We start from the raw sequence: 18,573 nt of genomic DNA, 5'->3' as shown, positions 1-18,573 counted from the left end.
CTAAAGTCTCTAACACACACTAATAATTCCTTTAAAGTTTTTTTAAAGGCTGTCTTGAATAAAGAAATTGATAATAAAATTGAAACTGGACTAAATCAATTATGCGTATTGGACGGAAACTGTTTGACACTATTTCGAAAGCCGCGCTTTGCCTCGTGGGTCACGTTTTAAGTAAGCCGCTTGTAGCGCGTCTTCTTTAAATGACAGGACCTCGCTTACAAAGCCCCTTTGCTGCGTAATGACTGCTGTCCTTCAAAATGCCTGTCTACAAACGCACATCACAATAGGATGTTCCTACGGTAAGAGAGAGTCTTTGAGCCCAGACTACATATGGGACAAAATAATGATCATCTCATATTTCATCGGACAGTTTATCGCTCCCTGTCTCTCCCGACTGCTGTGCTCCGGCGCGACGCGAACCGCCCTGACCAGCACAAGCAACAGACTAGCGAGCACCCAACATGGCGACCGCGGGTGCTGGAGAGGAGCCGAACCCAGGGGAGAAGGAAGACCTTCAGAACAGGGAGATGGAGTCAGAGGGAGAAACCTGCGAGGACCCGGAGGATGGCTCCTCTTCCGAAGAGGAGGATGAGGACGACGACGACAAGGAGAACGAGGCGGAGATCCAGCGGTTGGAGGAGCAGGTGGGATTGGGGATGAAAGGTGGTAAGCGGTGGGGAAGAGAGGGCATACTGTGTCTTTCTAAAGGGCATGTTATGATTGGTACTCAGATTGTCTGACGGAAGAGCAGTTTAGTAATAGTGCATCACTTGGGGTTCCCTGTAGCATCAGCGGAATGAAAATTGCATTTGTACAACTCTTCATACCCTTCACATGAAGGACTGCCTTTTTAGCGGGTAGTAATACAGTACATCGTGTTTGCTTATATACCAGTACTGAGCAGCAAGTGATGGGGACGTAATAGCATAAATGCATAAGCTGGCGTGACTGTCAAAAGAAGACCAAAGATGATCTGTGTTAATACAAACTGTGAGTGCAGTAATTGTGCGATGCAGTGGAATGGAAGCGTGTGATGTTTAGTTTTTAGGTCTGGCATAAGTCAAAATCTTTTGATAGCACTGATATAACATGCTTACTTATACGCCTTTCAGCATGCGCTCGTCATCAATTGGAGCCTCACACCCTGTACATTATACAGTATAATTAAAGCTTGGGTCTGCCACTTATGCCACTGGCTAACTTCATTGTGAGCAACTTCATTTAACCTTTTCGTAATGAGCACATCTGAATACAAAGTAATTCCCTAATGTGCCAAGCACCAAAAATACTTTGCTTTTGACCATAGTTTATTTTGTTACATTCGTGACGGATAGGAAGCTTACGCAGCAATAAAGTTTTGCAAAAACCATGAAAACAAAAACCCTGTCAAAGCCAAAAGCCTGTTGACTTTGACAATGTTTCTTTGGAATACACTTCAGACTGACCTTAGTTTGCCATTTCCTTTATAGCATGATTGGGTGCTGGTTATTCGAGAAATGAAGGCATTCAAAGAGGAAATGCTGTACAATATCAACATTATACTGTATATAAGATGAGAACTAGTATCGGTTATGAATATAAATTATTGTTTATGTAAATATATATAGTGCATGTTATTTTTCGGTATAATATCTGAATCCTGTGCTGTACAAATCAATATAACATATATTATATTAATAGAGGATTGTGGAGGGACGTAGGACAGAGGGATGAGGAGAGAATTCATTATATGTGGATGCTTCCAGGATTTGAGGGTGGATCTTCAAAACAGTTTTTGAGGTGGAAAGGGAGGAGACAATGTGAAGCTGTTGACAGTTTTGGTTGGCTTGGGCCAAGTGGTTAGATAAAGTGATGCAGTACAAAGTGGTTTAGGAGTAGTAATTTGGTTTACGTTGGCAGGAATCCTGGTCTGTCGTTAGACTTTGTCTGGATTCTCTGCATGGGATGTGCACAGAATATAAATCCAACATGTTAATGCTAGGTGGGGAGTTTAGCTGTTGCAAATATCTCACCGGAGTAGAAGTCAGTGCCTCATGATATTGTGCAGCACAGTAGACACAGCTTCCCAAAGGAAGACACTCAGAGGTTCAAAATATCTAGATCCAGTTTAATGTGAACGTCACTGCAGTCTATCAAGTGCTAAATCTCTCTCCTATCTGTGGAAACACAACAGCTTTCTATGCATGCGAAGGACAACACCTTATCCTTCAAAAGAGGTTGGAGATTGCTATGTAGAGCAGGAAATGCATACCTATTTGGACACACAGTAAATCTACAAACATTGCAGGAGTTTATTCTAAGAGTTCCATAGTTGTATCTGTTTTGTCTTGTCCCAAAGACGTTGCTGTCCATTCAGCAAGTAGCAGTGCTTGTACCAGCTGACTGTGTTTTTATTAGATTCATGACTTCAGGTTGGTGTGAGTGAGTGTCTTTTCACACTGACTGGATTTTGACCAGGCACATCTGACGATTGATTTGGTAACATTTGTAGTATCTAGACAACCAAGAATACATTTGGTCAGCTACTGCTTGGGGAGAGGCACATCATGGGAATCAAAAATTAGCTAGCATTCGCGCCAAGAATTTTCAATTCTATTAAGGACACGGAGGCGAGGATTATGCTTCTCTTTCTTTACTGTATAAACACAGCAGCCAATAAACATACTGTTTAGTGCAATAAAAACTTCAAAGTCCATGGTGCTTGGCGTAGCCACGCCCCCTTCAGCACCCATAAGAGCCTAGGTCACACCTTCAGCTTCCTCTTTCTTTGCGCGAACTGCACAAGTCCATGAACCATAAACAGTCTATAAACTTCTTCAACATGGAAAAAACCGGAACCCTGGTCCAACATCATTCTTCAACGGAAGACTTCTTACTCTTTGTTCTTGTCATTGCCTGGAAAAAACGTAATAGACAACCTGTAACTGCTGTAAATAACAGAGTATTCATAAACACAACGGGTGGGCAAGCATGATCATACATTGAACATAGCCGGGTGGGATAATCCTCGCCTCCGTGTCCTTAATAGAATTGAAAATTCTTGGCGCGAATGCTAGCTAATTTTTGATTCTATTACAGGACCGGAGGCTTCAGATTATGCTAGTTTAAAGCTGTATTAAATACCACAGAAGTAATGTCTCCCACCGGCTTATAATAAAACTGTCTGAATGTCGACTCAGACGACCAATCTGCACAATGCATATATATTATATTAGCCCCCAACAGATACGATTTTGAAGCCATGGCACCTCGCACAGAGTGCCCCCAAACAATTGAACATCAATACCAGACTCCTTCATAATAAATTTTAACCATCTCGCTATAGTAGCCGAGGACACAGGATTAAACGGCTTCTGCACAGCTATCAATAGCTGCGTGACCCCCGCGGGCCGTATGGAACGAGTACACTCCTCGTATGATTTCAAGCATTGGACCACACATAATTTTGGATTACTAGGAAAGGCATTGTATTCAATGTGTCTAGACAGTGTTTTCGTGCGACCTGTGATAGTAAAAGAAACTCCTTCCGGAGTAAATACTCTACCTGCAATATCCTAGGCACGAACGTCCGATGATCTCCTGCACGCCGACAAACATAACAACATCGCTAGCTTTGCTGACAACTGTTTTCTAGAAAGCAAGTCGTTAGACGGCCAGTTGTCCAGAAATTTAATAACCGCAGAGACATCCCAAAGCCCCGAATATTTTGGCTTGGGTGGGTTCGATACTCGTATGCCCTTAAGCAGCGTACAAACCAAGGGGTGCATGCCCACTGGTTTCCCGTCAATGCGAGCGTGTCCCGCCGAGATGGCCGACCGGAAATTGTTCACGGATCTGTAGGCCAAATCGCTAGTTGCTTTGTCCGACAAGAAATTTACTATGTGAGAAATTCCTGCCCCCACGGGATCCAGATCCCGTTCCACGCACCAACATAACCAACTCTTCCAGGCTGAAAAGTACCTTTTCCTCAGGGAGGGAGCCCAGGCTTGCTTAATGTAATCGCTAGCCGTTCCCGAAATTCCAGGCACGTGCCACTGTTGCCTGAAAGCCTCCATGCCATCAGCGTGAGGCTCCGGGACATAATTAGCGGGTGTTGTTCCCGCGCTGGTCCCAGCAATAGCGTCTCCGACCATGGAAGTCTCCTGGGGAGGTCGCAACACATCCCTAACAGCATCGGGAACCATGGTTGCGACTGCCACAGAGGAGTCACTAGAATCACCTCGGCCTTCTGCTTGAGAATATGAGAGGCCACTCGTAGGATCAATAGAAAGGGGGGGAATGCATAGTTCACCGCCCTCGACCAGTCCTGCAAGAATGCATCCGTCGCCTCCGCTGCTGGATCCGGTCTCCAGCTGAAAAACCTGGGAAGTTGACGGTCCAGTCTGGATGCAAATAGGTCTATCTGGCACGGACCCCACAGGTCCTGCAACCAATTGAATATCTTGGGAAACAGCTGCCAATCGCTGTAGTCCCGAAGATGTCTCGAGTTCCAGTCCGCTACTACATTGGATTGCCCGGGAATATATTCCGCAATTACCGAGATCTGATGACTGAGACAATAATGCCAAAAATCCTTGGCTATCTCAACCAGCATGAACGATCTCGTCCCCCCCAGCTTGTTTATATATCGAACCGCAGACACGTTGTCCATCCGAAGGAGGATGCAACACGAGTGCTTCTGGGGTGAGAGCGTCTTGATCGCGAAGGAGCCCGCTATGAGCTCCAGACAATTTATGTGCAACTTTAGTTCTTCTTGCGACCATCTTCCTCCTGTGGAAACTTCGCCACAACGCGCGCCTCAGCCCCAACGGCTGGCGTCCGATTCTATGACTACTTCCGGCACGGAGCCGAAGATGGCCCTGCCGTTCCACGCCTCCACGTGGTTTAGCCACCATTGCATCTCGTCTCGCACTTCCTGAGTCAGCTGGATCAGGTCCGTGTAGGCCAGCCCTCTTTGAAGGTGCTGGATTTTGAGCCTCTGCAGAGTCCTGTAGTGTAGCGGGCCCGGAAAAATCGCTTGTACTGACTAGGCCAACAACCCTACTACTCTGGCAACCGACCTGAGAGAGGTCACCTGTTTGCTCAAAAGAGATGTGATCTCTTTCTTCAAATCCTTCAACTTCGACTTCGGCATACTCAACTGTGCTACCCGCGAGTCGATCACAAAACCCAGAAAGTCCATCTCCTGCGACGGAATCAGGGCTGATTTGTCCCTGTTTATCACAAATCCCAGATCCTGGAGGAGGGTTATGGTCATCTGAAGATGCCTCAACACCAGCTCTGGACTGAGCTAAAATTAGAATGTCGTCTAGGTAAATGATGAGACTCACCCCTTGCTCTCTCAGGTGCGCCACCACTGGCTTCATCACCTTGGTGAAACACCAAGGAGCCGAGGAAAGCCCGAAAGGAAGGGCCGAATATTCGAACCAACGTCCCTTCCATTGAAACTGAAGGAAACGACGGTGAGGCCTGTAGATGGGGATGGAAAGATAAGCATCCTTCAGGTCTAAACGTACCATCCAATCCCCTGACTGTAAAAGATCTTTTAACAGATGGATCCCCTCCATCTTGAAATGATTGTAGACTAGGAAATAATTGAAATCCTTCAAGTTTAACACCAGCCTGTGACCTCCGCCCCTTTTCTGTACAAGGAAGATATTGCTGCAAAACCCGTGCGGGTTGTACTCGCACCTCACTATGGTGTGTTTGCGCAGTAATTCTTCTATTTCGCTGTCTATAGAACTCGTCTCTAGTTGGGGAAAAATGGAGAACCTTCGGGCCGCCCTCTGTGTGGGATTCTGATAGAAAACTAGGTGAAATCCTTGAATGGTCTGAAGGACCCATGCATCTTGAGTCGGGAGACTCCAATTGTGTAAGAAACATCGTGCGACACCCCCCAAAGGCATGCAAAAGCAATCCAGAGCGCTCACCTGAATTGTTCTGGGCGTGGAATCCTGCCCTGTTGCCGCCTGCATGAAACTTGTTTCTGGAGTATCTGCGACGCTGTGGGTAGAAGGTACCTCCTCTTGTCGAGTCCCAATCACCTAGACCTCTTCCGAAGTCACCTCGGGAGGACCTTGATTGCCGAAACGGCCTGGCGAGCGTCCCCTTCCTCGTCCGGCCCTATTAAAAAGGCTATTCTGCAGAGCCCGCTTGATGCCTGCTTGTGCCTTGTCCAGGGAAGTGAAGGTTCCCACGTACTTTGAAACGTCCTTCACAAAACGATCTCCAAAGAGATTGCCCTCTGCTAGGGGACCCGGTTCAGCTGTAGCTAACTCAGTCAAATTAGAATCCATTCTCATCAACAGCGATTTGCGCCGTTCCGATGACACTGCGCAGTTAGCATTACCGAGGAGACATATGGCGCGCTGGGTCCACCCCGCCAGAATATCCAGATCAATAATGACGTTGGTCTCTTTGGCATGCAAAGCCATTTCTAGGATCTTGGCCAGGGGCTCCACCACATCTAACATCTTATCCTGGCATCCCCTCCAGGCGCGATCCAAACCCTTCTTGGGGTCTTTGGCGAACTTCTTTAAAAATGTCAGCATACTGGCGTCGATCTCCGGGGTCTCAGCAACCCTGTGCCCTGTGGGGAAGATCAGGACGGGGACACTCAGACCGCAGTCTGTTACGCACCTCCTTATCGAACCCTTTTCTCAGATTCTCCTCTAGATACTGCGCCACAGCCGGGGCCGGGACCCAATCTGTGGAGCGAGGATGCATAATTTCCGAAGGGTTGAAGGTAAACGGAGTGTTGGGAGGAGCTGGTTCTGAAGCCGAAGAGGCAGATTTCTTTGCCCTCTTCTTCGGAGGCTGCTCCTCATCCATGTCGGTAGTGTTAGTGGTGCCAGTGGTGGCGGTGGTATCAGTGTCCACGAAATGCTGTTTACTCTTCGCCTTACCACTGTTTGCAGAAGCATGATCTGAATTGGACGGGGTCGGAAGAGAGCCCAAAGCGCTAGAGTGTGGCCATTGTTCTGAGGAACCTGCCTGCGGAGTTGGTGTCTGCTTCTTACCGGGCTTGTGTTTGACATAGCCATGGCGCTTAGCGAAGCTCTCGAGCTGTTTGGTGATCGGCTTTAATGCTGCCGCCAATGCTTTTTGTACAGTAGCAGGCACTGCACTTTCTACCGCCTTACTAACTGAGGCCTGGACTGATGCATCCAGGGCCTCCACAATTTTGTCCTCCACTGCAGCAGACTGCTGCTCTCCATAGGTTCCTTCCTCCGCCTCCTCATCATAATAATATCCATCATCCTCCATAGTGAATTGCGATAAGACTGAGAATATACACCCTAATCAAATAGAGGTAGGCACTAGAGGAGTCGGGGGGGGGGGGGGGGGGTCAGCCCCAAGCACACTGTAATATTATGATAGAGTCAGGTAATAAACCCCCTCAGCAGATGCTGTAGTCAATTATTACAGCCCAGAAGGGCGTCAGAGCCAAAATATATATAGAAGAAGCGTGTGCCACTCCAACCTAAGGCAAGGACTGTTATTGCAGCCAGTCAGGCGTTCAAACAACCAACTCCGACACTGTCCGGTGTGTAGAAGGTGGAAAAAACGGCATTCGGGTTGTGTAGCCCAATGCGCGCCCAAATCCTACTAGAAATTAGCCCAATGGGCGCGCGTTGTGCTGCACGCTCCTGCCGTGTGGTTTGCGGCTCGTTTTGGCGGTCGGGCGATCAGGGGACCCTCGCGCAGCCTGCCCGGGGACAAGGGGAGTCGATAAAGCCCCAGGTAGGCGTGACCGACAGTCGGTCCTTGTCCTGACTCGAGCGCCGCTAGGCGCACTCTCGGTAAACGCCGGAGCAGCACTCCGATTCAGCGCGATGCGCGCCTCCTAGACTGCCCGCCTACGGCGGGGAACACACACCGCGGGAACACCCGCGTCAATCTGCAAAGCCCCAAGCATTAACTGAAAACAGGCACAAAAGACCAAATAACACAAGCGCTAGGCACAAGGGCGTATTTGCAATCATTAAAAGGTGAAACCACATGCAAATCGTCCTCAATCAGTCATAAAACATTTCTACAACAGCACACATGCATAGAGAAGGGGCTGGGCACTTAACTCTTGCTGTGTGAGCAGCAAAGAAAGAGGAAGCTGAAGGTGTGACCTAGGCTCTTATGGGTGCTGAAGGGGGCGTGGCTACGCCAAGCACCATGGACTTTGAAGTTTTTATTGCACTAAACTGTATGTTTATTGGCTGCTGTGTTTATACAGTAAAGAAAGAGAAGCATAATCTGAAGCCTCCAGTCCTGTAATAGAATTTGCTGCTGCAGCAGTTGATGCTCAGAATAGACATACTAACTACAGTGAAAATAAAAAATGATAAACATGGGAATGCCAGCTGGCTTGTTTGTAGAAAACATATATGTATTGCTTTCATATATGCTGTAGTCCGCTTTAAACCTACATCTATATGGGCTCATTGTTTCAGATTATAGCCATTGCCATTCTAATATCTTATTTTTATCCAACACAACATTTCCATAATGCAGCTTTTTAGATTGGCTCAAACAAGTTCTCTGTGAACTACTTCAGTAATGGTTGTTCGTTTTTATTTTCAACGTGGAGTTCCTTAATCTCCTGTACCCCTCTGAAGGCATTGGTACTTTTCGTGTGTTAATCTATGCCCCCCCCCCCGCCCTCCCCCCAATCACTATCATATTCCCCTCTGGCAGCAGAGTGATGTTTTCTTGCCCTTCCTTTACCTATGAGCTGGCCTTTCTGCTACATGTATATATAATGTGGTGTTCGCACTACCTATGCGCTTTTAGGCTACTAAGAAGATGTACTTTTCATCCAGTCCAATTCTCCTGTAGTACTTGAACAGAGCCATGCACCCTCTTTCTGGTGGCAACATTCAGGTGATATCATCCTTCAATAGACATGCTTAAATCACTTCACTATGAGAACACCTCCGTAAGTTTGCGTTATTGGGTATCCATTTGTCAGGATATGTGACCACTACGACTTGTTCTGCTTCATCCTCCCATATGGGAAATGTTAGTGATTATCAGTCGGCCATCTAATGCATACACAGGTGAAGCAGTGGTAGTTATTTATTCTTTGTCAGTATTTATCGGCCTGCCCAGGTCGTGCATCCATTGCAGTGAAGTGGAGACATTTGTTATGGCATCACTACTGTGCAAAAAAATCATCCTCCCCTCTGCACCCACCCATTTTCTCACATGATGGTTCGAGAGGTCTCTCTGGTACTTTTTACTCCTCCCCTCACTAAGGTAGTGTCTATGTTGGGAATTCTTTGTTGTATGTGTGTTGTATAATATTTCCTAGAAAAACTTTCATAGTTAATTGGTGTTCATCTAACAACCAGTTGCTCTCTTTGTTGCTGTGATAACCTTCACAATCCCTGAATGGTGAGGATCGGGTCTATTTTCGTGGATTTGCATATAACTGCTTATAATATTTAAGAAACGCTGTTTATTCCTTCTTGTGTGTAATTGCTGCTCCCCTTGGCATCTGCAGTAATATTTGTGAGTGCTAATTCCTTCCTTCAAAGGCTAGGCCAACAATTTAGCCAGTTTGTCTCCTTTCCTATGTAAAACCTGCCAAAATGACCTGTTTCGGAGTCGTCCCTTCTTCACTCTCTTTTCTAATGTTTCAGTTTTGAGTCCCTCAAGCATCGTTTTGTGTAGCTTGTTCAATGTTTGTTTGTAGTCTTGTTAGTTCTCTCTCCTTAGCAAGGAGCAATGGATCAAATTGTTTAATCAGTGGGGTAAACTGGGAGATCGTTATTCCTCTCATTACCATTTTCAGGTCATGCTACTCTCTACCCCTATTACTTACAGTGTTCTCATTAAAGCTAAAATATTTTGTTATTCCGATTCCCATGATCTAACAGAATTCTGCGGCCTTCTGAACCAATATCAACAGTTTCTATGTTGGTATCCTGGCCCTGTCAGTATACATCCATGTTATATTTGAAGTAGATCGGTGAGTGATCAGACAAACCCTGTCCAGGTTTAGATTGTTGAAATAAATTGTGCATGGGGCCTGTCCACCAGCACCAAATCTACTTTGTTGTGGGCTTGTGCATAATGTGAGTATTCTCTCACCAGGGGGTTGTGCGCTGTCCATATGTCCACTAAGTTTAATTCCTCCATACCTTCATGCAAAGATCGAAGACCTTCTCTGTTTATATGTTAAGAATTGTGGCATCCTGTCCATTTCTCCATTTAGAACAAAATTAAGCTTCCCCATCCAAATCACAGCTGATCTCAAATATGGGGTTATTTTATCACTAAAGTTCACTTAGAAGGCACCATCATCTATATTTGTGGCATAAAACCCCACTGTTATTTTTCAATCATTTAATTTCCCAGGTAAGTTCAAGTATCTGCCGTCTTCTTCTTTGTTTATCTTATCTTCTGTGAAAGGCACAGTAGGGGCTAACCATGGACCTCCTCTCTTTGCATGTGTACACAAACTGGCATGGTAGAATTTCCCCCTCCATTTATGTCTGCCTTATCCTGGCTGAAAGCCCCAAACCGGTCCTAGGATGCTTGTTTCCAATCCAGGGAGGACCTGGCTTGGCAGTTCGGGCTGCACTGTTCCCATTGGGTGAAAGGTCAAGACTGATTAGCATATGGCTAGGTCCAAACTGGAATGGTATGGTGAGCAAAAGAAACGATGGATTTAGGCCCAGATCTCTGTACTGGGGTGAATGTATGATATTATTCTGCATTCTGTCCATCAATTGTTCTTTTTGCATTTATCACCCCGAGTGGGACGGGAATGCTCAGACGTGGGTCCCGTGCTCTCCATGCCACTGGAGTCAGGGCTGGACTGTTCCCAATGGGTGCAGGGTCAAGACGGATTTGCATATAGCTGGGTCCAAACTGGAATGGCATGGTGAGCAAAAAAACGATGCATTTAAGCCAGGCTCTCTGTACTGGGGTGAATGTATGACATTGTTCTGCAGTCTGTCCATCAACTGTTCTTTTTGCATTTGCCTTTATTGGCCTCATCCGAAAGCAAATGGGTTTCTTGCAGGCAAGCTATCTGTAACTATGCCCCCGCCCTTGCCCCCTTTTTTTCACATAGTTATTTAACTTCCTGATATTCCATAACCTTATTGTGATTATGCCCTTTCGTGTGCTTGACTGTACATGAGCGTTGTCTTTGTTACTGCCTAGTTTATGCACTTATGTGGAGTTCTATGAGTGGCCAACATCGAGCTCTGTGTAACCAAAACTTAAATCACATTTCGGCACTGATCTGTGTTCCCATGTTTCAATCTATAACCAGGGTCATTGACCATATTCTAATACTTTGGCATGTCATTGAGGCGTTCTCATTTCCATTATCGAACATTTGCAGAAGGTGCTGTATGAAAACAATATCACTAAAAGAACTAATAAACAAACATTCATAACTGTAAATTGAGTCTTGCAGACACAGCTTTTCCCGCAATATTGTCAAAAGCCTACAGCTAATCACCATGGGTTAGGCCCATAGTTAATTAGGGGGAGGGGGGCTTGCTTCAATGTTTAACTGCACAAACCCAGGTATAGACTCCTTTCTTTTACCATGTCAGACCCATCTAGTTGCTTGTCTTATTTGTGAGTGCCATCTACATCTGTAATTGCCACTGCTCCCTCATATAACGACCTGTCGGAATGTTTTATTTTGTTCGTTGTTTCACAACGTGGTTCTCCATCTTTGAGTCTGCACGGGTCAGTTTTTAGAGTTATCCTCTCGTTCCAGCCAAACCCAAGCTTGACATGTGTAGGAAGCTGCCTTCTTATAGAGTGGACCAAAACGAGGGACACTGTGCAAAGAGTTTAGACAGCCCTTATTGGTTTCCAGAGGCAAAAATGATAACAGTAAATGCTCTCTTTTGTGGTAATGTGGATGAGCGGTTTAGGATTATCAGAGGGTAGTATTAAGCATCTATTGTACTCACAAAGGCAATAAATAAGATACACACAAGAATAAATCAAAGACCAGTTTGAAAAAATAACTTTTATTTTAATATACATTTTGATACCAAGAACTTCGTTGTCAAGTAAGTACTTTGTTAAATATGAATTTTATGGGTAAGTAAACAGTTCACTTAAATGTGTCTAGCAGCAGTGCTTCGCTATGGGAGGAAAGGCATAAGTTCCTGCCCTGGGGTGTCCGGGTGCAGAGGTGCTGGTCGGATTGGTAGCTGTGCGCTGCTCCGGTGGTAAGAAGGGGTGGCACCTAGAAACAGGCAGCAGTAGGGGACTGGGGTGCAAGTGGGGAGCTCCCAATGGGGTGCTTAGTTAACCAGTGTCCTGGGGACAAGGGGGCACAGCCGGTTCGTTGGTCCCCGGGCTGGAGGGTTTGGTTGCAGAATCGAAAGGTCGGCTGGGTGCAGAGGTGCTGGTCGGATTGGTAGCTGTGCGCTGCTCCTGTGGAAAGAAGGGGTGGCACCTAGAAACAGGCAGCAGTAGGGGACTGGGGTGCAAGTGGGGAGCTCCCAACGGGGTGCTTAGTTAACAAGGGTCCTGGGGACAAGGGGGCACAGCCGGTTCGTTGGTACCCGGGCTGGAGGGTTTGGGTGCAGAGTCGAAGGGTCGACTGGGCTCTATGCGTCCTACAGCCTAGCGTTTTTATCGATCGGTCTTGCCTGTTGAGGGTGCAAAAGCAGGACAGCTGGGCAACTCTGGTTCTGGGTCTCTGCGGTGCTGTCGTCCCTCGATGGCTGCTCCGTCTCAGAGTAGTGCGAGTTCGGACTGGAACTTCTGGCTTTGTTTGCAAGAGTTCCTGTGCCTCGGGTATTGGTCCTGTGCAGCTCATGTCGGTCCTTGTGTCCCCTTACTTGGTGGGGGACAGATCTGACCTTCAGGAGCACAGGGTCCTCTTCCTAACAAAAAATCCATACACTGCATGCCTTTATCACACTTTTGCATCCATCACTTTGCTACCTGCAGCGACCCATAAATAACAGGATAACTGCAATTCAGTGGTCATCATGGATGACATGTTAGGCAAGCTCACCAAAACCCCACTTAGGGGTAGTAAGCTCTACAGAAATGCTGCACTGCAAGTTAGTATAGAGTGGCTCATAGGACGGGGAATGGCACTGACACGGGAGAGTCATGCATGACGAAGATAGAAAGGCCTCATTAAAAACAATGGCAGAGGATTGTAACATGGTAACTGGTAGGGCGAAAAGTACAAGAAATTAATAGGGAGAGGACCATAGCACTGTAAATGCATGTAGCATGGAAAATGTAAACAGAAATGAAAACGGGAGTGAAGGGGGAAGAATACAACACAGTAAATAACAAAGGCACTTTTTAGGTCGAGCTGGAGTAAGCATCCGTAGGATGCTCCAGTCCAGTTCGACAACTATAGTAATCAACTTCGGGGGGGGATTAGGGACAAGAGGGTGCCACGCGCTTTTTCTGTGGATTTGACCTCGCGCACGTCGGCTCCGTCCACATTCGCAGAAATTCCAGCGCCGTGCACATCCCCACACATACACACATGCGTGCGCATACACACTGACAGACACTTGCTCGCTCACACACACTCCCCCCAGTCATCGGGCTCTTTTAAACACACACACGCATACACACAGACTCCAAGACACATACACACATGCACGCTCACACACATATCGAGCCCCCCGCCGCCCCACGCGCACACACATGCCCCCCGCCCTCGCAGCTCAGGAAAGGCCCCCACTCACCGGTACTCGTCTCCAGGTGAGGGCTCGTTGCAGGCGGCGGCGGCGGTCTCTTCCTTCTGTGCGTGCGAGGCTCTCTCACCTCACGGGAGCCCGCCTGGGCTTCCGGTGTGTCTTGACGTCCCGCCCCCGGCCTGCCTGACTTCCGCCCGGGATTGTAAACCTTGTTTTTCTCGCCGTCTGTCTCTCTGTGTCAGTCTCTCGGTCTCCGTGTCCGGATGCCTCGTATGTCTCTTTCTCTTTCTGCCTCTCTGTTTGTTTATTTAATGATGTAGCTGCGCGATATTCTCACTGGGTACCGGATTTTTTATTTAATTATTTTGCTGCGCGATATTTTTTCACTGTGCGTCTTTACAACCATCGTGTGCCCCTCGCCTGCACGATACTCCCCCAAAGGATCTCTTCCCCCATCCAACCCACCCCAAAGAGTCCCTCTTTGATGAGAATCCCACAGGAAGGGCCTGTCTGTCTCGTGGCATGCCAACCCTTTTGAGAGCAGCCTGTCTCCACTGACTGCAGTCTGTCAGAAACACTCCAAGTGAAGCTGTGCGGCCTTCTGAGAGCAGTCTGTCTTCCATGACGTAAGACTGCACGAAGACACTCTCAGTGAAAATGCTCACACTTCTTAATTCCGCTTGTCTCAATTACTTCGGTCTGCTCACATAGACAATGAATAAGGCTGCCCACCCTTCTGAGAGCAGTCTGTCTCCAGTGAGTTCAGTGTGCTCAGAGACACTCCTGGTAAAGTTGCCCATCCTGCAGTGTACAGGCTCCACCATGCCTTCAGCCTGCTCACATATATACTATGGCTAAGCATGCCTACTCTCTTTAGAAGTCTGTCCCAGTTGGCTTCAATGGGCATATCCACACACACTCTAAATGGAGTGAAAGGCTGCCCTGAGGACTGGGGAAGAGGTGAGATCCAACTGGATGATCTGTGCTACAGGCAGGGCTTACTTTGACACGGCGGTTGCAGGTGGTGCCCACCTACACTCATTTATGTGAACCAGCACTTATTTTTCTCATCCGACTTTAACAGGGCTCGAAGGGCCATGCACACACACGAACACCACCACTGCCATACATACACGGACACCACCACTGCCATGCAGACACAGACACCACCACTGCCATGCAGACACAGACACCACCACTGCCATACAGACACCACTACTGCCATGCACACACGGACATCACCACTGGCATGCACACACGGACACCACCACTGGCATGCACACACGGACACCACCACTGGCATGCACACACGGACACCACCACTGGCATGCACACACGGACACCGCCACTGGCATGCACACACGGACACCGCCACTGGCATGCACACACGGACACCGCCACTGGCATGCAGACACGGACACCGCCACTGGCATGCAGACACGGACACCGCCACTGGCATGCAGACACGGACACCGCCACTGGCATGCAGACACGGACACCGCCACTGGCATGCAGACACGGACACCGCCACTGGCATGCAGACACGGACACCGCCACTGGCATGCAGACACGGACACCGCCACTGGCATGCAGACACGGACACCGCCACTGGCATGCAGACACGGACACCGCCACTGGCATGCAGACACGGACACCGCCACTGGCATGCAGACACGGACACCGCCACTGGCATGCAGACACGGACACCGCCACTGGCATGCAGACACGGACACCGCCACTGGCATGCAGACACGGACACCGCCACTGGCATGCAGACACGGACACCGCCACTGGCATGCAGACACGGACACCGCCACTGGCATGCAGACACGGACACCGCCACTGGCATGCTCACACAGACACCACCACTGGCATGCAGACACGGACACCACCACTGGCATGCTCACACAGACACCACCACTGCCATGCACACACAGACACCACCACTGCCATGCACACACGGACACCCAAAAAAAATTTATGCAAAGCATTGTCATTTACAATGCCAGTAACTCAAACTTTAATGCTGCGAGACCTATTGCATTGCAAATGCTTGTTACGTACTTGGAGTAGAAATGGATGTGGAGGTGTGAAAGGGACCTGACAGGAAGTGACGGGAGTGGCATGTGACATTTAATGGGGAGTGAAATTCGATACAAAAAGCAGAGGAGAAATTACAAACTTGAAATTGTGTAAAAGTGCACAACTCAAATAAAGAAGTTAAGTTCACGGAACATGAAAGCAACGAGAAGCACGGGGGGCGCTGAGACGCATGGGTAGGCAAGAGTCACAATGAGGGGAAAGAAAACAGCAGGGCAAAATGGTGGCCCTCGACCTGTGATAGACTTTCCATGCCTCTGCGTAGGTGTGCCCCCACCAGGTTCAAGTAATTTGCAAATCCGTCTACTTTAGTTTTTGGTGAGTTTCTTGTATATGGCTTTAAATGCATCAGTCATCTTAATTACTATTACCTCCTGTGGCCTTGTTCTTAGCCCCCCTTCACTACTAACCTGGTGTCTAGTGTACTTGTCTTTGTTGTTCCGGATTGCGAGCTCCTTGATGACTTTATTCTTCACCATTATGAGAGTATGTAACAGACTGTTAGAACCGGGGTCTCTAGTTGGCAGGGGTATGCACCCTAGTCCAAGTAGGGACCACCGCTTTCGACCTGGTAGCTTGGCGCAGAGCAGCAAAGGCGTAACTTCAGAGGCAATGTGTAAAGTATTTGTGCAACACACCCACAGTTCCCAGTGACACACGCGCACAAGAAAAAGACACTACACCGGTTTTATATATAAAAATATAAATATCTTTATCTAAGAATTATGGAAGATCAATCATCAGGTAAATGCAGTTGCAGGCAAGATCATTAATTAGCCAAATCTAGCTTCCAGTCCAAATCAAGGGTATAAATTAATCCGGTTGCCAGGCAAGATTAATAACAAATTAATTCACTTCCCAAACAAGATCCACAATCAGGCCAGGACAAAGGGACAAGATTCCGTATACTCAGTCAAATAGATGTCAGTACTCTTTAGTTCCTCCAAGGTAGTGAATTATATGCTGCCAACAGTCTCTGGGAGCCTGTCTCCCTTTGGATGAACAGCACTTTAGATTCACTCAGGTCCTTCGTCCGATTCCAGGAGGAGTGCCTGCGCAGTCCGAGGTAGCCTGCCCTTCACTCTAGACTGTCTCTGGGGCTTAGTGAATGCAATGCAATGCCCGGCAGTCCTGCTAGGGGCCCTCTATTCTTTAAGGCGGAGTCGCACCCCTTTGGCCCGATCTCAACGAGGCCCCCACACAGTCTCAAGCCGGCCCGCTATGATGTGCAGTTTCGTCCCCGGTGACCCTGGGGTTTAATTTGAGGCCCAAGCAGTGTCCTGCAATTGAATAGACACTGCCCACGGTGCCGATACTAGAAAACTTGGCCCCCCCTTCGCTGGGACAGTCAGCTCGCGGCACGCACCCCGCCTGAACAACACAGCGGACCGGGGCTTAGAGCGCACACTCAGGTGTTACCTGCGATTGAAGCGGGTGGGCGCCCTCGTGAAGCTCCTCTCTCCCCCGGCTCCCAGTCCTCACGCCACTTGCACGGCAGCAGGCGGGGAAAGCCCTTTCCTTTCTCCACGCGGCCTCGCTCCTGCTCGCACCCCTCGTTGCCAGGCAACGCCCCGTGCGGTCACCAATCACAGCGCGGCTTCCTGATGACGCTGGTGGTGACGTGGCCGGGGCTCCCGAGGTTCCCAGGCGGCGGCGATCTCCTGCTCACTAGAGGAAGCGTGCCACGGCGATTTCAGACGGCGGTATTTCTGGGGTGCACAGTACTTGGATACACAGGGCCACACAAGGCCGCCCAGCACAGTCAGGCCCCGGGCCGGCGGCGATGATTCTGGTGTCACAGCGCTTATTTGTCACAGCGCTTCAGTTCCCCCACAGCGATGCGTAGTCCCACTACAAAGAGAACGTGGTGAGCCTTCGGAATTCTACCGGGGCAGTTCAAGTAGCCAGGACCACAGGGCCAACGGTGCTGGGGACCAGCACAACGTTGCAGGGCAATTCTTGAAAGGGTCGTTGTTCCACAAGGCAGTTTTTAAAACAATGCGTTCCACGGAAAGGTAGTTCTCTTCAGATTAAAAAGGGTGCAGTCCCAAAAATAAGGCAGTCCTTAAGAAGATGGTGGAGACACTCTGGTGGTGTTTTCTTCAGTCTCCTCTTGCAGGGCAGGATCAGCAGACAGTAGGGCAGCTCAGCAGGTTGTGGGGCAGCAGTTCCTTGGAGCAGTCAGCCTCCTTCCCAGTGGCAATCCTCTTGCGCGGTAGTCCTCACTCCAGCAGGGATTCTTCCAGGTCCAGCAGTGTAACAAGAATGTGAGGCCAGGACCCTCCTTTATATATCTTTTTAGTCTAGGGGCTAGAAAGTGGTGGAAGTCTCTGGAAGGGTCTGGGGCAGGGGTTTCTGGAAGAGTCCAGGGATTTCTGGTATGTTCCCTGCCTTCCCTGACCTAGCTGTCACAGTGACAAGAGACAGGCCGTTAAGGCTACAGTGGGCAGCCCATCACAGCTCATCCCAGGGAAGAAGGTGTGAATCACCACTCCCATTTCCCAACCCAGGCAGGCTATCAGTATGCAGAGGGGAGGGGGGAGTCTGCTGCCTAATCTAAGTGTAGGCAGGAAAAGGTCCACTTTATAAAAGTGGGATCCCTAGCGTAGTAATGCCCAAACTCTATATATCATTGGAAAGGGTTCCCCGCCCCGAGTCCAACAAGACCAAACATGACAGACTTATTAGGTCCATGTCAGAAGTTATCCCATAAGGAGAAGTTCCCCATATTAGCCTATGGAGGATTAGCCTTACTGCAGTAGCAGTGGCTTGTGGCAGATATGCCAGCCTCACAAGGTTTTTAGGGGAGAGCACCCACACCTCA

At 48.5% G+C, this 18,573-nt stretch overlaps 1 protein-coding gene across 1 annotated transcript in view; it reads left to right on the top strand.

Moving 5' to 3' along the window:
- Window positions 1–247: 247 nt before the first annotated feature.
- SART3 (spliceosome associated factor 3, U4/U6 recycling protein) overlaps window positions 248–18,573 on the top strand; it is a 651,822-nt gene continuing 633,496 nt past the window's right edge. The window contains exon 1 of the mRNA XM_086943090.1: window positions 248–644. Coding sequence (XP_086799216.1) covers window positions 462–644 — 183 coding nt within the window. The 5' untranslated portion in view covers window positions 248–461. The remainder of the gene's footprint in view (window positions 645–18,573) is intronic.

Source organism: Lissotriton vulgaris, chromosome 11 (genome assembly GCF_964263255.1).
Source record: "Lissotriton vulgaris chromosome 11, aLisVul1.2, whole genome shotgun sequence".
In the NCBI taxonomy this organism is placed as follows: Eukaryota; Metazoa; Chordata; class Amphibia; order Caudata; family Salamandridae; genus Lissotriton; species Lissotriton vulgaris.
The sequence above is the reverse complement of the archived record's forward strand: the minus strand, read 5'-3'. Positions and strand labels throughout refer to the sequence as shown.